This window comes from Aegilops tauschii, chromosome 1 (assembly GCF_002575655.3).
Source record: "Aegilops tauschii subsp. strangulata cultivar AL8/78 chromosome 1, Aet v6.0, whole genome shotgun sequence".
Lineage (NCBI taxonomy): Eukaryota > Viridiplantae > Streptophyta > Magnoliopsida > Poales > Poaceae > Aegilops > Aegilops tauschii.
This window is the reverse complement of record NC_053035.3, coordinates 457,327,644-457,355,601: the sequence shown is the minus strand read 5'-3', so window position 1 is coordinate 457,355,601 and position 27,958 is coordinate 457,327,644. Positions and strand designations below refer to the sequence as shown.

General features: G+C 46.8%; 1 protein-coding gene across 1 annotated transcript; it reads right to left on the bottom strand.

Annotated features, from left to right (window-relative positions):
• Nucleotides 1-3,350: 3,350 nt before the first annotated feature.
• On the bottom strand, nucleotides 3,351-4,766 carry LOC109778386 (uncharacterized). The gene has a single exon (XM_020336942.4). The coding sequence runs from the start codon at nucleotides 4,501-4,503 to the stop codon at nucleotides 3,841-3,843; it is 663 nt and encodes a 220-aa protein (XP_020192531.1). The 5' UTR covers nucleotides 4,504-4,766; the 3' UTR covers nucleotides 3,351-3,840.
• Nucleotides 4,767-27,958: the final 23,192 nt, after the last annotated feature.

The following is a 27,958-nucleotide window of genomic DNA, read 5'->3' as shown; positions in this document are numbered from 1 at the left end:
GCTGCTGAGAGACCTCTATAGGATGGTCAAAGGTGTATAAAAAAGTTTTCAGTGATTAAGGAGTTAAAGAAGTTGATAATTCGAAGTTGAGAAAGGAAATAGTGGTCGATAACAAAACTTGAGTCTTACAATTGACAAAGGATGCAAAACAAAATAGTTAGAGGATCTACAGTCAGGCGCCCTAAACCCGCCTCATACGCCCAGGAGGGCCGTCCGGTCACTGATCGGTCATGAAATTTCAGCCCAGACGGGCGCCTCAAACGCCCGGGCCGACTGCCACCCCTCAAAACCACCCCAGATACGGCGGCCCGGACGCGTCCGCCACGTCGGACTGACGTCCGGGTGCCACGCGGAATCGGCCGGAAACCTGGCAATCCGAAGCTCGAACCGATGTCGCCGCGTGGCGCCGCTCCGTCTGGCCGCGTAATGCCTAGCCCGGCTATTTATGCCGACCGCCGGCACCAAAACCCTGCCCATCCGCCTCCGCCGCCACTTTCCACTCCGCATCCGCCACCACTAGTTGTCACGTGAAAGATCGTGGATGTCGCCTAGAGGGAGGGGGGGTGAATAGGCGATTTAAAATAATTACGGTTTAGGCTAGAACAAATGCGGAATGAACCTAGCGGTTAATTTGTCAAGCACAAAACCTACAACAACTAGGCTCACCTATGTGCACCAACAACTTATGCTAAGCAAGATAAACAACTAGGTGATAGCAAGATATATGACAAGAAACAATAAGGCTATCACAAAGTAAAGGGCTCAGGTAAGAGATAACCGAGGCATGCGGAGACGATGATGTATCCGAAGTTCACACCCTTGCGGATGCTAATCTCCGTTTGGAGCGGTGTGGAGGCACAATGCTCCCCAAGAAGCCACTAGGACCACCGTAATCTCCTCACGCCCTCGCACAATGCAAGATGCTGTGATTCCACTACGGGACCCTTGAGGGCGGTCACCGAACCCGTACAAATGGCAACCCTTGGGGGCGGTCACCGAACCCGTACACTTTGGCAACCCTTGGGGGCGGTCACCGGAACCCGTCAAATTGCTCGGGGCGATCTCCACAACCTAATTGGAGACCCCGACGCTTGCCCGGAGCTTTACACCACAATGATTGAGCTCCAAACACCACCAACCGTCTAGGGCGCCCAAGCACCCAAGAGGAACAAGCTCAAGGGTACCAAGCACCCAAGAGTAATAAGCTTCTCAACTTGTAACTTCCACGTATCACCGTGGAGAACTCAAACCGATGCATCAAATGCAATGGCAAGGGCACACGGAGTGCCCAAGTCCTTCTCTCTCAAATCCCACCGAAGCAACTAATGCTAGGGAGGAAAATGAGAGGAAGAACAAGAAGGAGAACACCAAGAACTCCAAGATCTAGATCCAAGGGGTTCCCCTCACATAGAGGAGAAAGTGATTGGTGGAAATGTGGATCTAGATCTCCTCTCTCTTTTCCCTAAAAAACTAGCAAGAATCCATAGAGGGATTGAGAGTTAGCAAGCTCGAAGAAGGTCAACAATGGGGGAAGAACACGAGCTCAAAAGGATAAGGTTCATTGGGGAAGAAGACCCCCTTTTATAGGAGGGGGAAAATCCAACCGTTATGTGCTCAGCCCGCACACGAGCGGTACTACCGCTCGGGCGGAAGAAGCAGGGAAACGGATCAACAAAACATGAACCTTGGGGCGGTAGTACCGCTTATAAGCGGAACTACCGGGTCTTACTGCCGCGCGACTACCGCTGAACCCGACACGAAAAATGACCCCTCGAGTCGACGCGGTAGGGGCCTGGTACGTAGGCTCCAAAACTCACAAAGAGAAGAACCAAACAAGAACTAAGAAAGATGATGCAAGGATGCAATGGTTTGAGCTCTCTACGAATGATACGATCAAGCTACTCATCGAGAGCCCCCCTTGATAGTACGGCAATCGATCTTATAACCCGGTCTCCCAACTACCATCATGAGACCGGTAAAATAGAAAACCTATCAAGGGCAAACCTTTGCCTTGCACATGGTCCACTTGAGCTAGATGATGACGATCTTGACTCCCTCAAGTTGGACCACCTTTCTTGGTTGCGTTGGCTCGATGAAGACTAGTTGATTGCTCCCCCATACTCCGCTATGGGTGAGCCACTCTTCCGCACATCTTCACAAGTCCATTGTCACCACAATGGACGGCGAGCTTCAAGTATTTGATCTCTTCATGATGCTTCACTTGAACTTGCACACCGCAACATCTTCACAAGTCCATTGTCACCACAATGGACGGCAAGATTCAAGCATTTGATCTCTTCATGATGCTTCACTTGAACTTGCACACCGCAACCTAACCCCACAAAGAACTCTCACGAAGATCATGGGTTAGTACACAAAGCGTAATTGACAATGCTTACCACACCATGGGATCGCTTGATCCCTCTCGGTACATCTTCTACGCTTTGTGAGTTGATCAAGTTGATTCACTCTTGACTTAGTCTTGATCAACCTTGAATCTTTTCAACTCTCTTCATTTGGATGATGTCTTGAAGATATACATGAATGATCACACAATCTTCTTCTCCAAGACATGCTTGCAATAAGCTCAACTCTCACATGACCAATCTTTGGATAATTCCTTAATAACACCTTGGTCACCACATAAACTCCTTGAAACCAACACATGGACTTCAAGAAATGCCTATGGACAAATCCTTCAAATATAACTCAAGGCAACCATTAGTCCATAGAGATTGTCATCAATTACCAAAACCAAACATGGGGGCACCGCATGTTCTTTCATCACGCCCCCACGCAGCCGGATAAGGGCTACCCATTTCTAACGCCGGAGTGCCGGCTGGAGCTCCTTGAGCAAATCCGGGCAAGGCGCGAAGCTCGGATCGCAGCGAGGCTACCTCCGGATGAAGTGGATTCATAGGAGGAGTTGGAGGAGGAGGGGGAGGTTGAGGAGGAGGAGGAGGAGGTGCCGGAGGAGGATGTGGGGGACGCGGATCTGCAGGCGGAGCAGCAAGCCATCCTCGATTCCGTCCGCTCGGAGCCGGATACGGAGGCGAGACGCCGTCGCCGGCAGGAATGAAGGCGCAACACGCCGTGGAGAAGGAGATGTTCGCCTACATGGATGAGGTCGAGCAGGAGGAGGAGGAGCCGTAATCCTTCTACGCGCCCATCCACCTGGCTCCCGGCACGGACGTCGTGGTCATCTCCCACGACGAAGCTAGCAAGGGTGGTACATAAGATTATTTTTTTACATGCTTTGTATGGATCTAGGGGTTGAAATATGAGAGACTCCGATGCAGAGTAGATAATTTTAGGCATGACCGGTCACTATCCGCCGACACGTCTGATCGTGTCCGCGGGCGTTTGAGGAATCGAATTCGCCCATCGCCGATGTAGATGCTCTTTATCATGCGTATGGCTTCCTTATAAACGGACGTTTACTTAGTACAGTGATATTTTCTTCCCGACCAAATATCATTTGCCATCATGAATCACGCGTTCCCCTTCATAGGCCATCTAGCTGACATTGTTTTTACATTGTTGAGTATAGTGGAGCATCTGATCTTCCTCATGGAAGATCATTTTCTATCCTCAATCCTTTTACGCTTCGAAGTCCAGCTAGCTTACGTTGTCGATTACACTGGGGAGCATCTTCTTCCACAACGAGGACCATTTGCTCTCTCAATCATGTTCCACTTGGAAGGCAAGGCTGGCTAGCTCCGGCTTTTTCAGTTGGGATGAACGATGTCGACCGTCCGGGCAGCACATGCAGAAGAATATCAGTATGTGCTTGGCCAAACTCCGGTCCGGTTGTCCTAGAGCTGATTTGCGAAGCACGAGCTAGTTGAGTGAGCCTGGCGGCGGGTGTGTGCCGGCGACGAAGAAGCGGCCGGAGGCGGCGTCCTGGCTGGCGTAGTAGACGGTGCTGGGGCTGACGTGGCTGTGCGTGCCCTCGTACGTGGTCACCACGTACGCCGGGTCGTCCCGGTCCCGCTCCACCCGCTTCTTCACGCTGCACCCTTCCGTCGAGCACCGGTAGTAGTTCCTTGGGTTTGGGCTGTTCTTGACGGACTTCTTGCCGTACTTGCGCCACTTGTAGCCGTCGTCGAGGATCTCGATCTCCGACCGAGTCCGGAACGCGATGCGCTCCGTCCGCGGCCGCTCCGCCGACTCGGCGCTCCTCGCAGTCACCGCGGTCGTCGAACTTGCAGCAACCGCGCCAACGGCCGGCACGGAGACGACGGGCGGGAGCGGCGCGGCGAACGCGCCCTCGTCGAAGAGGTATTCGGAGATGTCGAACTGCGGCGCGGGGTCGGCGGAGATCACCGGTGCAGCGGGCGGCGTGGCGCCGAGCGCGGCGGAGAAGCTGGACGCCGGGCTGGAGGCGTTCGAGCTGGCTTCCCCGTGGGAGAAGTAGGAGGACATGAAAGAGAAGTAGCAGCCGTCGCCCGCCGCCTGCGCCTGCTGTTGGTAGAGCAGTGGTGCCGCTCCGACTGCCGCCATGACTGAGTTTGGCACCGGCGAGAGCGCTTCGTATTTATAAGACCCTCTAAATTGCCGCTGCTCAGCTGCTGCTGCATGGATTGGGTTGGGGAGTGGATTTGGCGGGTAGATTTGTAGTAGGAGGAGGCGCTGGCCGTGAGCTCCTGGGGATTTTGGGCGGCTTCCCGGTGAGCTTCGTGCTGAGAAGGTTCGGCGATGGTGAGTGGATTGCCCGCCCGCCGCCGCAGACAGGCTCCTCGTGCCACTTATCACTTATGCAAGGGTGGGGTGGGAGAATTGCCTCGAGAACAAAGACTTGAAGAAAGGTCTTCTTCGGCCACGTAGGAGTGTGTGTGGTCCCTCCTGGCTCAATTCAAGCAATCAAAAGCAGTATTCTCAACCCACCAAAATTTTAGTCCTGCTTGCATTATTTCTGAATTTATTTCAGAATTTTTGACGGTGCGCTTTCAATGGGAGGGGACGTTTCCATCGACGACGAGACGCTTATGGTGACTTCACGAGATGATATACCGACTCAGTCTCTCGAAAGTGCTCATAAAGGTAAGGTTGCGTGTGTGCGTTCATATGAATAAATGTATGCGCATATGTATGGGCGTTTGCGTTTGTACTATGTTAAAAAAACAGTATTGTTTCGTTTGCGTTCTACTCAACACATTTTGGGGACCAGCTTTACTTGATCTGGAAAGCAACACATTCCAAATCCGTCCACAAACGCAGTACATGTATACTCCATCCCTTCTGTAAATTAATTAAAGTTTTAGCCTTATTCTAATTCATATTTCTTTAACGGAAACACTAACGCCCACATGTGTGGACGTTTGCATCTCGCCCACACGCATGGATCCGCGTTCATTTGTGGGTGCACGAATCTTGGCATGATTGTGGTGCCACGTAGGACTGGCCGGTGTGTGGGCATTCACCCGGTCGCCCACACGTCCATTTCACCACATGGAGGGGCCGGTGTGTGGGCGTTTAGCAGTTCGCCCACACGCCAGTTTTCACTCACGCACAAGGGCTGGTGTGTGGACATTTGCCATCTCGCCCACACGCCCGTCTCCTCTCCCACACCCAAGCTGCCAGTTGCCATACGTTTTGTAGTGTACATGGCAACTGCCCTAGTGTAGCAGATGGCAACTCTTTTTTTTTACCCGAACATGTCAGTTGTCATGTGTTTTGCAGGGTACACGGCAACTGCCCTAGTGTGCTTGTAAGCAGATGGCAACTCTCTGTTTACCCGAACATGTTGTTTTGTCATGTCTCTTTGTAGCGCTACACGGCAACTGTCTAGTGTTAGTAGGTGGCAACTCCTAAGGTTTTCAAATCATGGCAACTGTAGTAAACCAGATTATACATGGCAACTGCTTAGTGTTAGTAGGTGGCAACCTCTAAAATTTTCAAATCATGGCAACTATAGTAAACCAGACCATACATGGCAACAACTGCAGTTGTCCAAAATGGCATCTGGCACTTGACCTGAGATGGCAACTGCAGTTGAGCAACCATGGCAACTGTAGTTGTCCGACATGGCAACTGTAGTTCAGCGACATGGCAACTGCAGTTAAACGGACATTGAAGAGGGTCCGGACCATGGCAACTGCGGGGACGCGTGGTGACTGTACGCGGGGCGTGCGGGACCGTGAGGTAGGTGGCTGAGAGAGGTCGTGTGGGCATTATGCATTTTGCCCACACGTAGGCGTGTAAGAGGGACCGCAAGGAAAAAAAGAGGCGTGTGGACGCTAGTTGTTTTGCTCACACATAGGCGTGTGGGCTGGTCCTCTTAGACACCACACAAAATGTGTGGACAGACTACTTAACGCCCACACGTGTGATAGTTATCGTCGTCCTTCTTTAAAGTTCATAGAAACATATATCAACATGCAGAACTTTAGATTCTTTATAAAAAAATTGTATCATGCACACATGATGTAGATTTTGTCATATTCTTCAAATTTGGTCGAATTAAATTTTCTGAGCTAAGACAAACATAGAACTTCTGTTAGTAAGATGGAGGGAGTATTTGCTATGCCAGGCCATATTCATTGAATTCCTATACTTGATCGGACAACTTTCAGTTTTTTGCTACATTGTGGTTGACTGAAATTTCGCAATTTTGTAGTTTTCCTTGGTTGTTTGATTCTTCGCAGCAACAGCGGTGAGCTTAGATCAAGTCGAAGTTGGTGATGACACAGAGCTTGTGCGAGGTAAGGCTTCCGTTTGGGGGTGGGTGGGTGGGGGTTGGTTGAGTTTGGAGCAAGCTAGATGGAGCGACAACGTTGAGAAGGGGTAAAGAGGGTTTGAGGTACAATGTTTGAGCACTAACGATGGGGCATAGGAATCAACAATCAAGGGTGAGTCATCAAAACCAACCGAACAAATATCTAATCCCTCTAGTCGCATATTTATATCATTTTGTTCACCAATCAAACATTCTTCTTTTACCAAAGGCCATGAGCCATATATTAACCAAGTCACGAGCCTTGCGTTAACACCCACGATATAAGTTAAAATCACAAACAAACCCAAGAAGAATTTGTCGTCGTCTCTGGCCTGCAGAAGCCAAGGACACAGCCTAGCTTGATGCCTCACCTGCTCTGCATCACTGGAGCCAGTGAATCTTTGGAAGCACAACCATAAAGCAACCGTGCGCTTCCTGGAGACGCCATCAACGATGATTCGAAGCACGGATCGTCAACCTATAGAAAAAGGCGAGGGCCGTAGGAGGAGACCCAACCCCCCATCGATGCCAATGTACTTCGGCAAGAACTTGTTGATGAGACCATCAACTTTACCGCAAATCAAGATAGAACCATCACCGTTGGTGACTCTCCCTCAGAGCCCGAGTGTTTTCAACACTCGGACGACCAACATGAGGGCACGAAAACCTAACAAACCAAAGCAAAACTCCCCATCAGTTTGGACTTTTGGAGCAACTGGCTGGAGCATGAATTCAATAACATGAAGCTCGTTGTCGTTCAAGACGGCATTCATTTGTGTTTTCACTGACATGTGTAGAGAGCAACTACAGAACCTTTTGATAAGGGCTTGGCCTCCAAAGGCACTGCAAATTTCCAAGCCAGAAAGGACGTGACGATTGGGTTGCACCAGCACTCAACTGAGCCTGAGCTGATGCTGCCGCGGCAGGGAAAGGCAGTAGCGCCAAACTGCTCACTGCTCACTGACCCGTCGCCGCCGCAAGTCGAAGCGCAAACCAACCATATCATCCGAGTGAAGCAGCAGCTAGCTAGCTATAGCTTAGCTCACCATCCTGAACGACGTGAGGTCAGGTGTAATAAAGAACGGAAAGAAACAGACGTCCCGGTCGGTACCTAGGTGCACCGTACATCAGACGTGGCTTTCATTCGTATCCAATAATACAACCGAGCGAATGAAATTAACGCACGGGGCCACGTACGTAGCCATGGCAAACAAAACAAAAGATAGAGCGATCTAGTACCAGAAAACACCGTCAGATTCCCCGCAGCTTTAACAGTTTTGTTTGCAAGGAAGGATCACCATCGATGCCCGTCACGTCACGGTACCGGACGAATTCCGGGAGTCCCTGTCGCCCCGGCCCGAATCTTTCTATGTTTGGCGATCACACACGCAGCTCGCCGACCTCTCAGTTTTATCATCCGTGGCCTCATTGGCTCGCTTTCGCGGCTCGTTCCTTTTCTGTTTGTGTGTGGGCTATGCCCTCCTCGCAGCTGGATTCGGCGTCTCGCGTGGCGAGAGCTTTACTAGATGCCGATGGCATCGGCCGGTGCGCGGCGGGTGCATGGTGATGGGCGCGCACCCTGCCATGCCGCCCTTCAGACGCAACTTAACTTGGGCACGATAGCAACACAAGTGGTACGCCACCAGCTCTTCAAATTCCTGATCGCACGTGCGACGACGTTGGCCGCTGCTGCCTCCCTAGCTCTCTTCTCGGAAGCCTCCGGCCGGCACACCAACGCCCACGGCAGCGCGCGCGCACACGCACGACGAGAGAGCAGTTTGTCCTCGGAACCGGGCCCGGGGCTTCCACTCCACGATCTTCCCTTCCCGATACGATCGAAAAGCGGTGGCGCTGCTGGATCCTCCGGTCGATCGGGTGCGCCGCTTTCGATCAGTTCACCTGCCCCGGCCGGCCCGCCGGCGTCCCTGTCGCTCGAGGCTGGCCGGCCGTATGGATTTCTGCCTATCCACACGCACACACCCAATGCATGGCTCCAGTGCGGCCTCACAGGGGGAGGGGGGCGTCGCGCTCGATCGACTGATCCATCGGAACCTGCCACGAACGCCGGCTGGGCTCGAACTGGGTGGCCAGCAGCGCTCGCGCTAGATCCATCAGCTTGCGCGCGCATAGAGGATAGCGCCGTCTGTGCAGGTCATCTTGTTGACGTCTGCTCTCCACGCTGTCGGAGTAGCCGAGGATCGCTAGCTGTTTATGCCGATTATAACTACTCCACCTACCTGGTTGATGTTGATGCGACAAATAACAGAGAAATTACCGTCCATGTTACCATCTACGAAGCTCCGTCCTTGTTACCATGTAAGAAGACTAGCTTGCTTTGCATTCGATTGCCAACAACCGTCACTTTGAAGTTCTCTTTTTTTTAAATAACCTTTTGTTTTGACCGTGGCTATACGTGTCCCAATCTGTCACAAACAAGACACGACGCACTCGCGCTACCACATCATCTGGGAGACTGGAACTGCAATAAGTGATCAAGAGCTCGCAAAAGTAGTATAGCATATTAGCACAAGTGTTCAAGCACCCAACCAATCAACTTGCTATTATCCACCCAAACGTTGTTCGCAAATTGCTCACCTGCTCCTTAAAATAAGATGACCGGATCGATTAGAGAACTACACGATTCGGCTGTTATTTTCATTCCCGTCGCCGTCAGGAGGCGCACAACCGATCAATCGCGCACGTGAGGATTAATTGAGAAGGGGCCTGGAAGCTCTAGTAGCAAGATCCTACGGGGGGTGGCAAATTTATTGTGTACTCCCTCCGTTTCTTTTTAATTTGCATACAAAGCTTGACTAGTTTTGTATAAAAAATGTCAACATTCACACTATGGAATCAATATTATTAGATGCATGATGAAATTAATTTTCATAACATATAAATTTTGTAGTATGGATGTCGATTTTTTTATTATAAAATTAGTCAAACTTAACAAAGTTTAGCTTTAACCAAATCTTATATGCGGACTAAAAAGAAACAGAAAGAGTACGGACAATCGCTATCCTGAATTATTCATTAATTCCTGCATGATAACCAACAATTCCTGCGTGCATGCGTTTTGTTCATCGATCCCGGCTCTCACACGACCACATGCTCGCTGGAGTGGCTCCAACGAATAGTCGAATGGATCTGTTCAAACCAGTGCAGCCCCATGGTATAGGCAAACGACTGTTTGATAAGTCCAATGTGCACACCCACTATACCTAGGTTCGGCTAGACTGTGAACAGATCGAATTACACACACCCAACGGCCCGGCAATGGCGTGCTACCATCACCATGCAGCACGGTCGCACGACCGGACTGGATGGATGCCGGTCGCCTGTACACGTTGCAGCACATGCCCACTTTTTTTTTTTGCGGGGTAGCTCATGCCCACTAGCTAGCCTTTCAATCCAGTAAGCCGATCGAATCGTGAAGAAAGCTCGCTGTCGCTGACTCTGATGCATGATTGCATGCATGGTCACGGTCCGATGGTTTGACCTCCGGCGCCACCGGCCCGGCTCGTGCCTCGTTTTTTCTTCCGAAGCTTCTGGCCGGCGACGCGGCAGGGTCCGGGAAGCAGGTCAGCACGGTCCAGGAAGGCCAGGCTAGCTAGTTAGATCCACCTTTTTCAGTTCAGATGAAACGGCGACGGCGACGGCGACCGACCGGTGCAACGGCAACGGCAGCGCATGCAGGCGGATCTTTTTGTTTTTTGTTTTTGCTGGGTGCTGACAGCAGCGTCTCGCGAACAAAGTAGGATTAGTTGTCGCGGCGTCGTGGGCATGCTTCAGTCCTGCCTCGTGGTTTCCCAGCGGCACGCCCGTCTACGAGCTTGGAGAGCTCAGCTCTGGACGGCGTGCACCATTGACGGCGGCGTTTGACAAGCACTTCCACGTTGGGTTGGGTGGGTGATCTTTGAGTCGATGGACCTGTGCGTGCAGAACTTGGGGGTCTTGCACTCTTGCTAGTCCGTGGACGGGATCGATCGGCTGAAACATTCCTCCACCGTCGCACTGGTTTTTGTTGACGAAATTGTTAACTACCAGCTGCTCGGTTGCCTAGCGAGGAGAGGATTAGTATATAGGCTAATCGGTAAGTTAATTGGTTATTTAATCAATTAATCGGACGAATTTATCGGCTACGAGGTGACCCTACAAGTAGGGATTAATCGGCAAGTTAACTGGTTAATCGGGCGAATTCTTGAACAGGCACCGCATACGGAATGAGTTTGTTTAGCATTTTAGCTATATGCAAGTTGCATGTTTTTTAAATTTGGGTCAGTCGAATCTTTGTCCGTCCATTCAGAATGAGTTTGTTTAGCATTTTAGCTATACTCAAGTTGCCTGTTTTTTAAATTTGGGTCAGTCGAATCTTTGTCCGTCCATTCGTTGTGCTCTAAAAATCGTGCTGTTCTTTTCGTGTGCCGTTTTATGGGTTGGGCTGAATTTTTTTACTTGCTCATGTTTTGGGGTCAATCAATTTAGTTATTTGGCTTGAAGCCCGCTAGCCAGCCGTTGGCTGTTGTTGTCTCTATTCTCTGGAAATCTAAAAAAACTATTTTCTGCGTATTTTTTATTCATTTGTATGTGTGTAAATTGTATTAGAGTGCGAAGATTTCAGTATTATGTGTTTATTCTTGCATATATTATAAAATTTGCAATTTCTGTTCAATTGTGTGCAAGTTTTGTTTTTTCCTTCATTTTATTACTTATCTAAGGGTAACATCAATGCCACTAATTTGTCCTTCTTAAAGAACATCATTTGTGTGTGTGTGCGCGCGCGCGTGCGTGCGTGCGTGTGTGCATGCGTGTGTGTGTGTCAGGGCCGCTGACAGCCATTTGCGAGCTGTGCACTCGCACAGGGCCCCCAATATTCAGGGCCCCCTGATTTGAGCCCAAACTCACGTTGCCACTTTCAGTTTTAGGCCTATGTTAGTCAAGCTCCCTCTTGGACAGTCTTAGTCAGCTCGCCCGATCGCTAGTCCATCGTCTCGAAGCCCGATCGATCAAAAGAAGAAACGGCAGCACATGTGCTTTTTTTTTCAAAAAGGGACTCCCTGGCCTCTGCATCAGAACGATGCATACGGCCAACTTATTAACAAATAAATAGGTTCAACAAGGTCTTTAAGTCTGAAAACGATAAATAAAGGAGAGCTCACCAAGAGCTAAAAAAGGCGAAAACAAACTCGCCAGAAAAAGCCACAACTGGCTGACATAATAAAGATAGGAAAACTAATTGCCTATCCTATTACATGACCGCCATCCAAACCGGTTGAATATATCCCGTGCTACCATCTCTCAGCGGATAGATCCAGTAACCAAACGCTCCCTGGCCTCCGTCGGACTAAGTAGCGACCACATACGGATCAACGCAGTGGCTCGGAAGATAACCTGCAAAAAATGAATATTTTTTGTTCTGTTAAAAACCAAGTCATTTCTGCAGTTCCAGACTGCCCACAATAAAGCACGGACTCCTACGCGAATGTGTCTCGCTGTTTCGGGCCCTATCCCGTTAAGCCACGTTCCAAATAACGTGTTGACAGACCGCGGTGGAGTAATGTTAAAAGCAATATGAACTGTCCGCCAAAGAACTTTGGCTAACGGGCAATCAAGAAAAAGGTGTTTGATAGTCTCATCCCGATCACAGAAACTACACCTAGTAGGTCCTGTCCAATTACGCTTTGCTAAATTGTCCTTGGTTAAAATTACTTGTTTATGGACAAACCACATAAATACTTCGATTTTTAACGGAACTTTGACAGCCCAAACATGTTTGGAACTAGGAATCGAGCTTGAATTGATAACATCAACATACATTGATTTAACAGTAAACTCTCCGGACCTAGTAAGTTTCCAGCGTAATGCGTCGGGCCGTTGAGATAGTTGAACCGCCATCAGTCTACCTACTAGATGGAGCCATTCTTCCCAACGGTTGCCAATTAGCGTCCTTCTGAACTGCATATTAAGTGGAGTGGATTGAAGTACCGTTGCAACGAATACCTCACGTTGTTGAACAATACCTCACGTAGTTGAACGGCAGCACATGTGCATGATCTTGTTTAAACATGTTGATCTTGTTTTGTAAACTCACGGTTCTATTAATCTTATCATATAGTCTCCTTCGGGTTATTATTTCGAAGTAGGGGATGCAGAAGTACCTTCAATAAAAGAAAAATAGAGAAAATTATGTCCATCTTACTTGTCTTGTAATTGAAAAAAAAGAATAGGTGTGAATGTTTCTCTAAAAATTCACATACAGGCTACTCACCCATGTATATGACTGGACACTGTTTAGTGCCATCTATTTTGTGCTTATTGCTATCCATTTTTGAAAATCAATATCATTCTTTTTATTCCATCGCGCAACAAATCATCATCTATATGTGCTCAAATGCTAAAATATGGTATATATGTACTGAAATGTTGGAGTATACATGCTGAAATGTTGGCTATATATGTGTAAATGTTGAAAAATACATGATGAAGTGTTAATTGCGCGGTGGAATAATGATATTTTGTGTGCAAGTTTTTAATTTCCTCTTTAAGGGTAATAATAATGCCACTAATTCATTCTGTTTTTATTTCATTTCTTTTTTTATGGGTAATATCATTGTTACGAACTCATTCTTTCTTACAATACTTCTTTTTGCGAAAAACACTATTGTATGCTTATTCTTACATATAATAAAATAAGCAACTTGTGTGTAAATTGTGTGCAATTTTTGTATTATTTGATTTGATTTTCAATGTTTATTCTTCTTTAAGGGTAATACCAATGCCACTAGATTTTTTTTTTCTATTTTTTGTTCACTTATGATTTTAGGTGACACCACTAAAAGTATTAATTTATTATGATCATGCAAAAAATACAAACATGTATTCGTCCAATGTCATTTGCCAACGTAGACTATATTCCTTGTTCTTGGGCTCCAATGTGATTTAAAATAATTGTATTAGACTAGAGAACAGTGGAAAGATCGATATAGACAGAGAGGGATTGAGCGAGACGCGCGCGGCGCAGCGCCGGCCAGCAAGCACTTTTCAGCCGGCCTTGAGCCATCATGTGCAACACCGGCGTCAGCCCTACCCCCTAGCGCGCCGCACCTTCCGTTGCCCCTCACTTCCTTCGAGAATTCCTTGCACCTGCTCTACCCCATGCATGAGAAATACGAATAAGGTAGGATGCAAATGCGGAGGGAGGGGGGGGGGGCATGGGCCCATTGTTTTTCACATAGCTCCGCCGTTTGCATGGTGTCCAGTCCCAGTGGGTGTGCCTTTTGCTAGTCAAAGGGAAGAGGGTGAGCCCGATAATGTCGGTTGTGCCACAGGTGATAAAATCATAGAGAAAGCCCGAATGCTAGAAAGTGCAGCTGCACTTTCAGTTAGACCGAGTGCACGGGCCAGGTCAATCCAAGACGCGCTCGTTGGGTATTCAGATTGGCTCCGATGCGATCTACGCGCCAGAACGAAACTTCATCGTCAATGTCGGCATCTTCGTCGTCGGCTCGACTGGTCATCTCGGTTGGTCCGAGGACTATGCTCCATGTCATATCATCAATATCGAACGGGTGTCTTCATCAACATCAACTATGATCTCAACCAAGATCATGGAAAAAATAGTCCATGGAGCTCGGGATCTCAACATCAACATTATTCTCACGCGTCTGTGCAGAATTTTCTGGACAACGGATTCGTTTTCGCCATCCCTGCCTCCTTGAGCGTCGGTTTGACGATTGCTTTGGTGCAATTGTGCGCAGTTAAGTCTACAACGACCATTTCATCGCTTTTTGATGGAGGAATCTCTGACAATCGCTGATATACCGGGGCCGTGACGAATCTAGACTAGGGTTAAAAATATGCATGATAGGTCCAGTTCGGCCCACCCGGGGACAAATGAAAAAAACCAGGAACCATGTGCTGAACGGACGGAACAAAATCTATATGTATTTTAATAGGAGGACCATCCTTTTTATACGTAAAAAACCGACCTAGTTCTGTTGGCATCCGCCTGTGGAACCGAAGGCGACATTGCAACTTCGATTTCTTATAGCTGTAAAATATTTTTGCCTCCCTTGACGAGGATCGATGGGCTGCATGTGGAGCAGGCCCAGTAGTGGAGTGCGACTGAGGCCCAATAAACAGTCTTGGGGATAGAGCAATTATTTTTGCTTTTTCTTGAGCCAGCTGCGTGGGAGCTAGTATATGACGCTAGTTGCGTAAAATAGCCTGTGAACATACAAAGTTCATGTCTGGTCCGGCCCACTGGCAGGCACCGAAATGACCTGTATTTGTAAGGCATGAGAAAAACAATAAAAAGACGCGTTGAAGAATCAAACTCACGACCTCAAAGACCTGACCATGGCCAGCGCGAATATTTAAGAATATACTGCAGAGACAGGTTCGAAACATTTTTTGATAGATTCTTTTGAATTTTCAAAAAGATCTAATAATTATGAATTGCCGAATATTCTTGGAAACGTGGACATTTTTTTATGTCTCGAACATTTTTGAAAGATGCGAACAGTTTTCTGAATATTCCGTATATTGTTGAAAAATACGAAAAAAAATTCAAAACAGAACATTTTTGGAATTCACGAACATTTTTTGAAAACATGTTTTTTTGTAAAATATGACCATTTTTTTGTGAACAGTTTTTGAACAGGAACATGTTTTGAACATTCAGATTCTTTTAGACATTGTGTTTTTTAAACATGAAAGTTATTTGAATTTGTAAAAATTTCACTAAAAGAAGAATATTTTTTTTTGAATTTTTAACGTCTTAAAAAAATCTCAAACAATAGTGGAAGACATAATGTTTTTTTTAATGTGAACATTTCTTAATTTGAACAAATTCCGGAGTGGGAAAAAAATTAAATTGTCAAACATTTTTGAAACGGATTTTTTTTTGAATTTTCAACATTTTTTGAAAATATAAAAAAACGAAATTCTAAGCATTTATTGAACATATATTCATTTAAAAGAAGGAAAAATAAAATAAACTTGGAAGACAAAAGGGAAAAGGAACCAAAATAGAAAAATAGAAACGGGCAAACAAAAAAGGTAAACGAGCCGGCCCAGTCATGGGCACCTCATGTGAAACTCCGAGTATTTGTCAGAGCATGCGGCAAATAGGGTTTTCCCAGCTGCCTTGGTAGGAAAATAAGTGGGCTGCTTTCGTTGGGCCACAGCGCACGCAGCTAAGGAACATGACTTTGGACACACCGTCTTTTTCTAGTAGATGGACGCACATAAATTTAGTACCAGCTTGGATAGATTTTTTTTTCTTTTTGACGGTGGACGGACCAAAACAAATCGGAGAAACGTGTCTCCCTTTATTATTAGGTACAGAAATAATTGCCTTCGGTGAAAATGTTTCGGTATACAAACAATTTCGAATAATTTTCATTTAAAAAAAAATGAATCTCAGTCAAACTTAGCTGGAATCCTTTGGCCGAAATGAAAACAAAAATCAGTGAAATTTGGTGATTTTTGGCTATGGCTGGAATATTTCTAAAGCAAAAATACAAAACCATGGTCCAACCTGGAGTCGTGTTTTGATTCTAACTGTTTCTCTAAAGGGAAACCTTACCTTTCAACCAGTGGATGAGACACGTGTATCCACCACATCCGTGGCCGTCCGGTTTAATTTTAATCATACGGCACGTAGCGCTACGCAAGACGGTCCAACAAGTTTTGTAACATTGGGCATGTTGCACACACAAGTTCGTAATACATGCTATGTTACATACAAAGCACCAACAAGTAGCCAGCGCGTACATAAATTGATCATTTTTTCGTTAGAAAATTCTCGCAACGTCATCCTTGTTGCAAAAATCCTTCCAGAACATCATCTATGTTGCAGAAAGGTGGAAAACGCGCGCGGGGGGAGGGGGGGGGGATCTGTAACACATCCTCTGTTGCAAATATTTTTCTGCAACATGGACTTTGTTGCGCAAATAATGTTTGAAGAAAATCATGTGTCACGCTAAAAAGACGCTTGGGTTATTTTGCAACAAAGTCGTTGTTGTAGAGTGAACATCGCAACAGCCAGCTTGTTGCAATTCACGAGGCGCATGTTTGGGAAGATTTGATGGCTATTTTTGCGTTAATCGGATGGCCGCAGAGGTGGATGTTTTTCTTTTATCCTCTACCGGACGCGTAGCGTCGCCCTTCTATAGAACCCTTTACACAGAAGGATATGTTAGCTCTAACAGGTCCATACCGGCCATTGGTTACTGGTGCCTTCATGTGGTTTGAGTTCGATTTAAAGATCAAGGACAAGGGCGAGCAGGACGCCGAAATACAGTTAAGCAAAGGCGTGACAACGTACCATCACAAACCGGATCACAAGCGCGTCATTGACCAACTACTTAGTTTCCATAGCACGGTGAAATTGGTACTGCAACAAGTGACAGGACCGGTGGTGGCTAGCCTCCAAGTCAGCGTTGTGAAAGAAGGCTCCCACGACCCTATTGTCCACTTCAACGGTAAATTAACTGTCCGGACTACTAGAAATTATGGACATCATATGGTTGTATATGATAGCAGCGTGCCTAATGGGGGCTTTCTTTTTGGGTGCCTAGTGGGGGCTTGGTGAGGACCGGGCAGTAGCCCAATGGCAAGGTCGTTGTGGCGCATCTTGCAGACTGGAGTTCGAATCCTGTCCGGAGCGAATTTCCGTGATCTCACCCAGGTAGGCTTCTTCTATAAAAATATGTCCTGGGTGCTAGTGCTCATGTATCTCATTTTTTGTAATCTAGTAACTGATCAGGGGGCTACTCAAGACACCGTGTTTGCAGAAGACGAACAAATGATGCTCTATGTTTGTTTTCTTGATGCGGGTTATGAGATTGAGGATGAGGATGTGACTAGCCTTGGGCCAGAGGATGAGGATGATGACGAGATTGATCCTGACAAAGAGGAAGAGGGAGAGGGAGAGGAAAGTGAAGGGGAAAGGGAAGAGGAAGAGGGAGAGGAAAGTGAAGGGGAAGGGGAAGAGGAAGAGGAAGGCGATGAAGAAGATAGCGGAGGCGAAGGGGATGAGGAGGAAGACCCTAAGAATATTGTCACTCTCGAATACCCTACACCTGAGACTGTCTGGGAACACGGTTCTGTTGGAAATATGCCCTAGAGGCAATAATAAATAGGTTATTATTATATTTCCTTGTTCATGATAATCGTTTATTATCCATGCTAGAATTGTATTGATAGGAAACTCAGATACATGTGTGGATACATAGACAACACCATGTCCCTAGTAACCCTCTAGTTGACTAGCTCGTTGATCAATAGATGGTTACGGTTTCCTGACCATGGACATTGGATGTCGTTGATAACGGGATCACATCATTAGGAGAATGATGTGATGGACAAGACCCAATCCTAAGCCTAGCACAAGATCGTGTAGTTCGTTTGCTCAGAGCTTTTCTAATGTCAAGTATCATTTCCTTAGACCATGAGATTGTGCAACTCCCGGATACCGTAGGAATGGTTTGGGTGTACCAAACGTCACAACGTAACTGGGTGGCTATAAAGGTGCACTACAGGTATCTCCGAAAGTGTCTGTTGGGTTGGCACGAATCGAGACTGGGATTTGTCACTCCGTGTAAACGGAGAGGTATCTCTGGGCCCACTCGGTAGGACATCATCATAATGTGCACAATGTGACCAAGGAGTTGATCACGGGATGATGTGAGTTACGGAACGAGTAAAGAGACTTGCCGGTAACGAGATTGAACAAGGTATCGGGATACCGACGATCGAATCTCGGGCAAGTAACATACCGATAGACAAAGGGAATTGCATACGGGATTGATTGAATCCCTGACATCGTGGTTCATCCGATGAGATCATCGTGGAACATGTGGGAGCCAACATGGGTATCCAGATCCCGCTGTTGGTTATTGACCGGAGAACGTCTCGGTCATGTCTGCATGGTTCCCGAACCCGTAGGGTCTACACACTTAAGGTTCGATGACGCTAGGGTTATAGGGAAAGTATGTACGTGGTTACCGAATGTTGTTCGGAGTCCCGGATGAGATCCCGGACATCACGAGGAGTTCCAGAATGGTCCGGAGGTAAAGATTTATATATGGGAAGTCCTGTTTTGGTCACCGGAAAAGTTTCGGGCGATATCGGTAATGTACCGGGACCACCGGGAGGGTCCCGGGGGTCCACCAAGTGGGGCCACCAGCCCCAGAAGGCTGTGTGGGCCAAGTGTGGGAGGGGACCAGCCCTAGGTGGGCTGGTGCGCCCCCCCCACCAAGGCCCAAGGCGCATGGGAGAGTGGGAGGGGGCAAACCCTAGGTCCAGATGGGCCTTAAGGCCCACCCTAGTGGCGCCCCCCTCTCTCCTCCCCTTGGCCGCCCCCTAGATGGGATCTATGGCTGGCCGCCAGCCCTTGGGGTGGAAACCCTAGAGGGGGCGCAGCCCCCTCCCCCCCTATATATAGTTGAGGTTTGGGGCTGCCCAAGACATGAGAACGTCTCTCTTTCGGCGCAGCCCTACCCCTCTCCCTCCTCCTCCTCTCCCGCGGTGCTTGGCGAAGCCCTGCGGGATTGCCACGCTCCTCCACCACCACCACGCCGTCGTGCTGCTGCTGGATGGAGTCTTCCCCAACCTCTCCCTCTCTCCTTGCTGGATCAAGGCGTGGGAGACGTCACCGGGCTGCACGTGTGTTGAACGCGGAGGCACCGTTCTTCGGTGCTAGATCGGAATCAACCGTGATCTGAATCGCTACGAGTACGACTCCTTCATCCGCGTTCTTGCAACGCTTCCGCATCGCGATCTACAAGGGTATGTAGATGCACTCCCCTTCCCCTCGTTGCTAGATTACTCCATAGATTGATCTTGGTGATGCGTAGAAAATTTTGAATTTCTGCTACGTTCCCCAACAGTGGCATCATGAGCTAGGTTTATGCGTAGTTTCTATGCACGAGTAGAACACGAAGCAGTTGTGGGCGTAGATGTTGCCAATTCTTCTTGCCGCTACTAGTCTTATCTTGTTTCGGCGGCATTGTGGGATGAAGCGGCCCGGACCGACCTTACACGTACGCTTATGTGAGACAGGTTCCACCGGCTGACATGGACTAGTTGCATTAGGTGGCTAGCGGGTGTCTGTCTCTCCCACTTTAGTCAGAACGGATTGATGAAAAGGGTCCTTATGAAGGGTAAATAGAAATTGGCATATCACGTTGTGGTTTTATGTAGGTAAGAAACGTTCTTGCTAGAAACCTATACAAGCCACGTAAAAACTTGCAACAACAATTAGAGGACGTCTAATTTGTTTTTGCAGCATGTGCTATGCGATGTGATATGGCCAGAAGATGTGATGAATGATATATATGTGATGTATGAGATTGATCATATTCTTGTAATAGGAATCACGACTTGCATGTCGATGAGTATGACAACCGGCAGGAGCCATAGGAGTTGTCTTTATTTTTGTATGACCTGCGTGTCATTGAATAACGCCATGTAAATTACTTTACTTTATTGCTAAGCGCGTTAGCCATAGAAGTAGAAGTAATCGTTGGCGTGACAACTTCATAAAGACACAATGATGGAGATCATGATGATGGAGATCATGGTGTCATGCCGGTGACAAAGATGATCATGGTGCCCCGAAGATGGAGATCAAAGGAGCAAAATGATATTGGCCATATCATGTCACTATTTGATTGCATGTGATGTTTATCATGTTATGCATCTTATTTGCTTAGAACGACGGTAGCATAAATAAGATGATCCCTCACTAAAATTTCAAGAGACGTGTTCCCCCTAACTGTGCACCGTTGCGAAGGTTCGTTGTTTCGAAGCACCACGTGATGATCGGGTGTGATAGATTCTAACGTTCGAATACAACGGGTGTTGACGAGCCTAGCATGTACAGACATGGCCTCGGAACACATGCGAAACACTTAGGTTGACTTGACGAGCCTAGCATGTACAGACATGGCCTCGGAATACAAGATACCGAAAGGTCGAACATGAGTCGTATAGTAGATGCGATCAACATGGAGATGTTCACCGATGATGACTAGTCCATCTCACGTGATGATCGGACACGACCTAGTTTGACTTGGATCATGTATCACTTAGATGACTAGAGGGATGTCTATCTGAGTGGGAGTTCAATAATCAGATGAACTTCATTATCATGAACATAGTCAAAAAGTCTTTGCAAATTATGTCATATCTTGCGCTTTAGTTCTACTGGTTAAGATATGTTCCTAGAGAAAATTTAGTTGAAAGTTGGTAGTAGCAATTATGCGGACTGGGTCCGTAAACTGAGGATTGTCCTCATTGCTGCACAGAAGGCTTATGTCCTTAATGCACCGCTCGGTGTGCTGAACCTCAGCGTCATCTGTAGATGTTACGAAACATCTGACATACACGTTTTGATGACTACGTGATAGTTCAGTGCGTATTGCTAACGGTTTAGAATTGTGGCGCCACAGACGGTTTTGAAACGTCGCAAAACATATGAGATGTTCCGAAGACTGAAATTGGGATTTCAGACTAGTGCCCACGTCAAGAGGTATGAGACCTCTGACAAGTTTCTTAAACCTGCAAACTAAGGGAGAAAAGCTCAATCGTTGAGCATGTGCTCAGATTGTCTGAGTACCACAATCGCTTGAATCGAGTGGGAGTTAATATTCCAGATGAGATAGTGATGGTTCTCCATAGTCACTGCCACCAAGCTATTAGAGCTTCGTGATGAACTATAACATATCAGGGATAGATATGATGATCCTTGAGCTATTCGCGATGTTTGACACCGCGAAAGTAGAAATCAAGAAGGAGCATCAATTGTTGATGGTTAATAAAACCACTAGTTTCTAGAAGGGCAAGGGCAAGAAGGGATACTTCATGAAACGACAAATCAGTTGCTGCTCTAGTGAAGAAACCCAAGGTTGAACCCAAGCCCGAGACTAAGTGCTTCTGTAATGAGAGGAACGGTCACTGAAGCAGTACTACCCTAGATACTTGGTAGATAAGAAGGCAGGCAAGGTCGACAGAAGTATATTGGATATACATTATATGAATGTGTACTTTACTAGTACTCCTAGCAGCACCAGGGTATTAGATACCGGTTCGGTTGCTAAGTGTTAGTAACTCGAAATAAAAGCTACGGAATAAACGAAGACTAGCTAAAGGTGAGATGACGAAATGTGTTGGAAGTGTTTCCAAGGTTGATGTGATCAAGCATCGCATGCTCCCTCTACCATCGAGATTTGGTGTTTGCGTTGAGCATGATTGGATTATGTTTATCGCAATACGGTTATTCATTTAAGGAGAATAATGGTTGCTCTGTTTATTTGAATAATACCTTCAATGGTCTTGCACCTAAAATGAATCTCGATCGTAATGATACACATGTTCATGCCAAAAGATATAAGATAGTAATGATAGTACCACATACTTGTGGCACTGCCACTTGAGTCATATTGGTATAGAACGCATGAAGAAGCTCCATGTAGATGGATCTTTGGACTCACTCGTTTTTGAAAAGAATGAGACATGCGAACCATGTCTATTGGTATATATACATGAAGAAACTCCATGCAGATGGATCATTTGGACTCACTTGATTTTGAATCACTTGAGGCATGCAAATCATACCACATGGGCAAGATGACTGAAAGGCCTCGTTTTTAGTAAGATGGAACAAGAGAGCAACTTATTGGAAGTAATACATTTTGATGTATGCAGTCCAATGAGTGCTGAGGCATGCAGTGGATATCGTTATGTTCTTACTTCACAGATGATTTGAGTAGATGTTGAGTGTATTACTTGATGAAACACAAGTCTGAATTATTGAAAGGTTCAAGTAATTTCAGAGTGAAGTTGAAGATCGTCGTGACAAGAGGATAAAATGTCTGTGATATGATCATAGAGATGAGTATCTGAGTTACGAGTTTGGCACACAATTAAGACATTGTGGAAAGTGTTTCACAATTAATACCGCCTGGAACACCATAGTGTGATGGTGTGTCCGAACATCATAACTGCACCCTATTGGATATGGTGCATACCATGATGTCTCTTATCGAATTACCACTATCATTTATGGGTTAGGCATTAGAGACAACCGCATTCACTTTAAAAGGGGCACCACGCAATTCCGTTGAGACGACACCGTTTAGAGAAACCTAAGTTGTCGTTTCTTAAAAGTTTGGGGTTGCGATGCTTATGTGAAAAAGTTTCAGGCTGATAAGCTCGAACCCAAAATGGATAAATGCATCTTCATAGAATACCCAAAACAGTTGGGTATACCTCCTATTTCAGATCTGGAAGCAAAAGTAATTGCTTCTAGAAACGAGTCCTTTCTCGAGGAAAAGTTTCTCTCGAAAGAATTGAGTGGGAGGATGGTGGAGACTTGATGAGGTTATTGAACCATAACTTCAACTAGTGTGTAGCAGGGCACAGGAAGTTGTTCCTGTGGCACCTACACCAATTGAAGTGGAAGCTTATGATAGTGATCATGAAACTTCGGATCAAGTCACCACCAAACCTCGTAGGACGACGAGGATACGTGCTACTTCAGAGTGGTACGTGATCCTGTCTGAGATATCATGTTGTTGGACAATACTGAACCTACGAGCTATGGAGAAGCGATGGTGGGCCCATATTCCGACAAATGGTTAGAAGCCATGAAATCCGAGATAAATGGATCTTTGAGAAGAAGACGGACGTGGACGGTAATGTTACCGTCTATGAAGCTCGACTTGTGGCAAAGAGTATTTCCACAAGTTCAAGGAGTTGACTACGATGAGATTTTCTCATCCGTAGCGATGCTTAAGTCCGTCGGAATCATGTTAGTATTAGCTGCATTTATGAAATCTGGCAGATCAATGTCAAAACAAGTTTCCTTACCAGTTTTCATAAGGAAAGGTTGTATGTGATACAATCAGAAAGGTTTTGACGATCCTTAGGATGCTAAAAGGTATGTATGCTAGCTCCAGCGATCCTTCCATGGACTGGAGCAAGCATCTCGGAGTCAGAATATACGCTTTGATGGAGTGATCAAAGTTTTTGGGTTTATACAAAGTTTGTTAGAAACTTGTATTTACAATAAAGTGAGTGGGAGCGCTACAACATTTCTGATAAGTATATGTGAATGAAATATTGTTGATCCGAAATGATGTAATATTTCTGGAAAGCATAAAGGGTTGTTTGAAAGGAGTTTTTCAAAGGAAGACCTGGATAAAGCTGCTTACATATTGGGCATCAAGATCTATAGAGATAGATCAAGACGCCTGATGATACTTTCAAAGAACGCACACCTTGACATGATTTTGAAAGAGTTCAAAATAGATCAGCAAAGAAGGAGTTCTTGGCTGTGTTACAAGGTGTGAGTATTGAGTAAGACTCAAGACCTGACCACAGCAGAAGAGAGAGAAAGGACGAAGGTCGTCCCCTATGCTTTAGACGTAGGCTCTACAGTATGCTATGCTGTGTACCGCACATGAAGTGTGCCTTGCCATGAGTTGGTCAAGAGGGTACAATAGTGATCCGGGAATGGATCACATGACAGCGGTCGAATTTATCCTTAGTATGTAGTGCACTAAAGAATTTTCTCGATTATGGAGGTGAAAAGGAGTTTGTCGTAAAGGGTTACGTCGATGCGAACTTTGACACTAATCCGGATGACTCTGAGTAGTAAACCGGATTCGTATAGTAGAGCAGTTATTTGAAATGGCTCCAAATAGCGCGTGGTAGCATCCACAAGATGACATAGATATTCGTAAAGCACACACGGATCTGAAAGGTTCAGACCCGTTGACTAAATAACCTCTCTCACAAGCATAACATGATCAAACCAGAACTCATTGAGTGTTAATCACATAGAGATGTGAACTAGATTGTTGACTCTAGTAAACTCTTTGGATGTTGGTCACATGGTGATGTGACCTATGAGTGTTAATCACATGGTGATGTGGACTAGATTATTGACTCTAGTGCAAGTGGGAGATTGTTGGAAATATGCCCTAGAGGCAATAATAAATAGGTTATTATTATATTTCCTTGTTTATGATAATCGTTTATTATCCATGCTAGAATTGTATTGATAGGAAACTCAGATACATGTGTGGATACATAGACAACACCATGTCCCTAGTAAGCCTCTAGTTGACTAGCTCGTTGATCAATAGATGGTTACGGTTTCCTGACCATGGACATTGGATGTCGTTGATAACGGGATCACATCATTAGGAGAATGATGTAATGGACAAGACCCAATCCTAAGCCTAGCACAAGATCGTGTAGTTCGTTTGCTCAGAGCTTTTCTAATGTCAAGTATCATTTCCTTAGATCATGAGATTGTGCAACTCCCGGATACCGTAGGAATGGTTTGGGTGTACCAAACGTCACAACGTAACTGGGTGGCTATAAAGGTGCACTACAGGTATCTCCGAAAGTGTCTGTTGGGTTGGCACGAATCGAGACTGGGATTTGTCACTTCGTGTAAACGGAGAGGTATCTCTGGGCCCACTCGGTAGGACATCATCATAATGTGCACAATGTGACCAAGGAGTTGATCACGGGATGATGTGAGTTACGGAACGAGTAAAGAGACTTGCCGGTAACGAGATTGAACAAGGTATCGGGATACCGACGATCGAATCTCGGGCAAGTAACATACCGATAGACAAAGGGAATTGCATACGGGATTGATTGAATCCCTGACATCGTGGTTCATCCGATGAGATCATCGTGGAACATGTGGGAGCCAACATGGGTATCCAGATCCCGCTGTTGGTTATTGACCGGAGAACGTCTCGGTCATGTCTGCATGGTTCCCGAACCCGTAGGGTCTACACACTTAAGGTTCGATGACGCTAGGGTTATAGGGAAAGTATGTACGTGGTTACCGAATGTTGTTCGGAGTCCCGGATGAGATCCCGGACATCACGAGGAGTTCCAGAATGGTCCGGAGGTAAAGATTTATATATGGGAAGTCCTGTTTTGGTCACCGAAAAAGTTTCGGGCGATATCGGTAATGTACCGGGACCACCGGGAGGGTCCCGGGGGTCCACCAAGTGGGGCCACCAGCCCCAGAAGGCTGCGTGGGCCAAGTGTGGGAGGGGACCAGCCCCAGGTGGGCTGGTGCGCCCCCCCCCCCCACCAAGGCCCAAGGCGCATGGGAGAGTGGGAGGGGGCAAACCCTAGGTCCAGATGGGCCTTAAGGCCCACCCTAGTGCCCCCCCTCTCTCCTCCCCTTGGCCGCCCCCCTAGATGGGATCTAGGGCTGGCCGCCAGCCCTTGGGGTGGAAACCCTAGAGGGGGCGCAGCCCCCTCCCCCCTATATATAGTTGAGGTTTGGGGCTGCCCAAGACATGAGAACGTCTCTCTTTCGGCGCAGCCCTACCCCTCTCCCTCCTCATCCTCTCCCGCGGTGCTTGGCGAAGCCCTGCGGGATTGGCACGCTCCTCCACCACCACCACGCCGTCGTGCTGCTGCTGGATGGAGTCTTCCCCAACCTCTCCTTCTCTCCTTGCTGGATCAAGGCGTGGGAGACGTCACCGGGCTGCACGTGTGTTGAACGCGGAGGCACCGTTCTTCGGTGCTTAGATCGGAATCAACCGTGATTTGAATCGCTACGAGTACGACTCCTTCATCCGCGTTCTTGCAACGCTTCCGCATCGCGATCTACAAGGGTATGTAGATGCACTCCCCTTCCCCTCGTTGCTAGATTACTCCATAGATTGATCTTGGTGATGCGTAGAAAATTTTGAATTTCTGCTACGTTCCCCAACAGGTTCCCCCCAACTGAAGGTGAAGGTTGATTGGACTGCCATCTTTGATCCGTCGCTAGAGTACTATTTGACAAGATGGTATGCCCTTCCAAAAGGTTTTAAGTCACCTAATTATCGATTTGGTGAGTTCTTTGAGTGAGAGTGATTTTATGTTTTGTTGGTTTCCTATATGTCCATTCTGCTACTCCAAACTCTGATGTACTACTCCCTCCGTGTCATAATATAAAAAAACACTCTTTTATTATGGGACGAAGGGAGTAGTTGTTATTTACCAGTCGTATATATTCTGACTCCCACAAGTATTATACTATATGCGTGCAAATTATACTAAAGTGCGAAATTACACTATTATATGTTTATTATATGCATACTACAGACCATGTTATTTAAATGCTATTTTGTGTGAGAATTTTTAATTTCCTCTTTAAGGGTAATAATAATGCCACTAATTCATTCTATTTTTATTTCATTTCTTTCTTTTTTATGGGTAATATCATTGTTACTAACTCATTCTTTCTTACAATTTTTCTTTTTTGCGAAAAACACTATTATATGCTTATTCTTGCATATAATAAAATAACCAACTTTTGTTTAAATTGTGTGTATTTTTTGTATTATTTGATTTGATTTTTTCATGTTTATTCTTTTTTAAGGATAATACCAATGCCACTAACTTAGAAAAGTTGTAGATTTATTTTTGTTTATTTTTTGTTCACTTATTATTTAGGTGACGCAATCACAAGTATTAGATTTATTATAATCATGCAAAGAATGCAGCATGTATTCGTCCAATGTCATTTGCCAATGTAGAACTATGTTCCTTGTTCTTGGGTTCCAATGTGGTTTAACATAATTGTATTAGACCAAACAACAGTGGAAAGATTGATATAGACATAGAGGGATCGAGCGAGACGCGCGCGGCGCACCGCCAGCCGGCAAGCACTTTTCAACCAGCCTTGAGCCATCATGTGCAACCGCCAAGTCCGAGCTCCACGATGAGCCGCCGCCACGACGGAAGAAGCCGACACCATGCAGCCCTCCACGCGCGCGTTCCGTGTTGTGAACACAGCCGCCAAGCTGACGCCTGGATCCAGTGTCACCCGCCGCCACCCCCAAGCAGGGATGAGAGAAGGCCTCGCCGCCACCTGGTCGGGCTTGGCCCGGCAGCTCGCACAGGCGGCAGCAAGGAGGGGGGCTGGCCGCTGGCATAACTAGGTCCCCCCCCCCCCGCTGGTGACGCGGAGATAGGAAGGGTGGCAGGGGCGGAGATTTGTAGGGGCCCCGCCCAGGAATTTAACATTCCAAGCCCAGCCCACCGGCAGCAGGTACCAGGCCATCCTATCCTCTCCCCGTATAGTTCCTCAAAAAAAAAAAAAAAACTCTACCCGTATCGGCCGTGCAGAGCACCAGAGGGAGCAGGCGCCGCCCGTCGGCGTCACTCGCCGTTTCGCGGAGCAGGGCCGCCACCCACCAAAAT

Bases quoted from the DNA above. Each gene is read 5' to 3' on its own strand.
- LOC109778386 (XM_020336942.4), bottom strand. From the start codon at position 4,503: ATGGCGGCAGTCGGAGCGGCACCACTGCTCTACCAACAGCAGGCGCAG.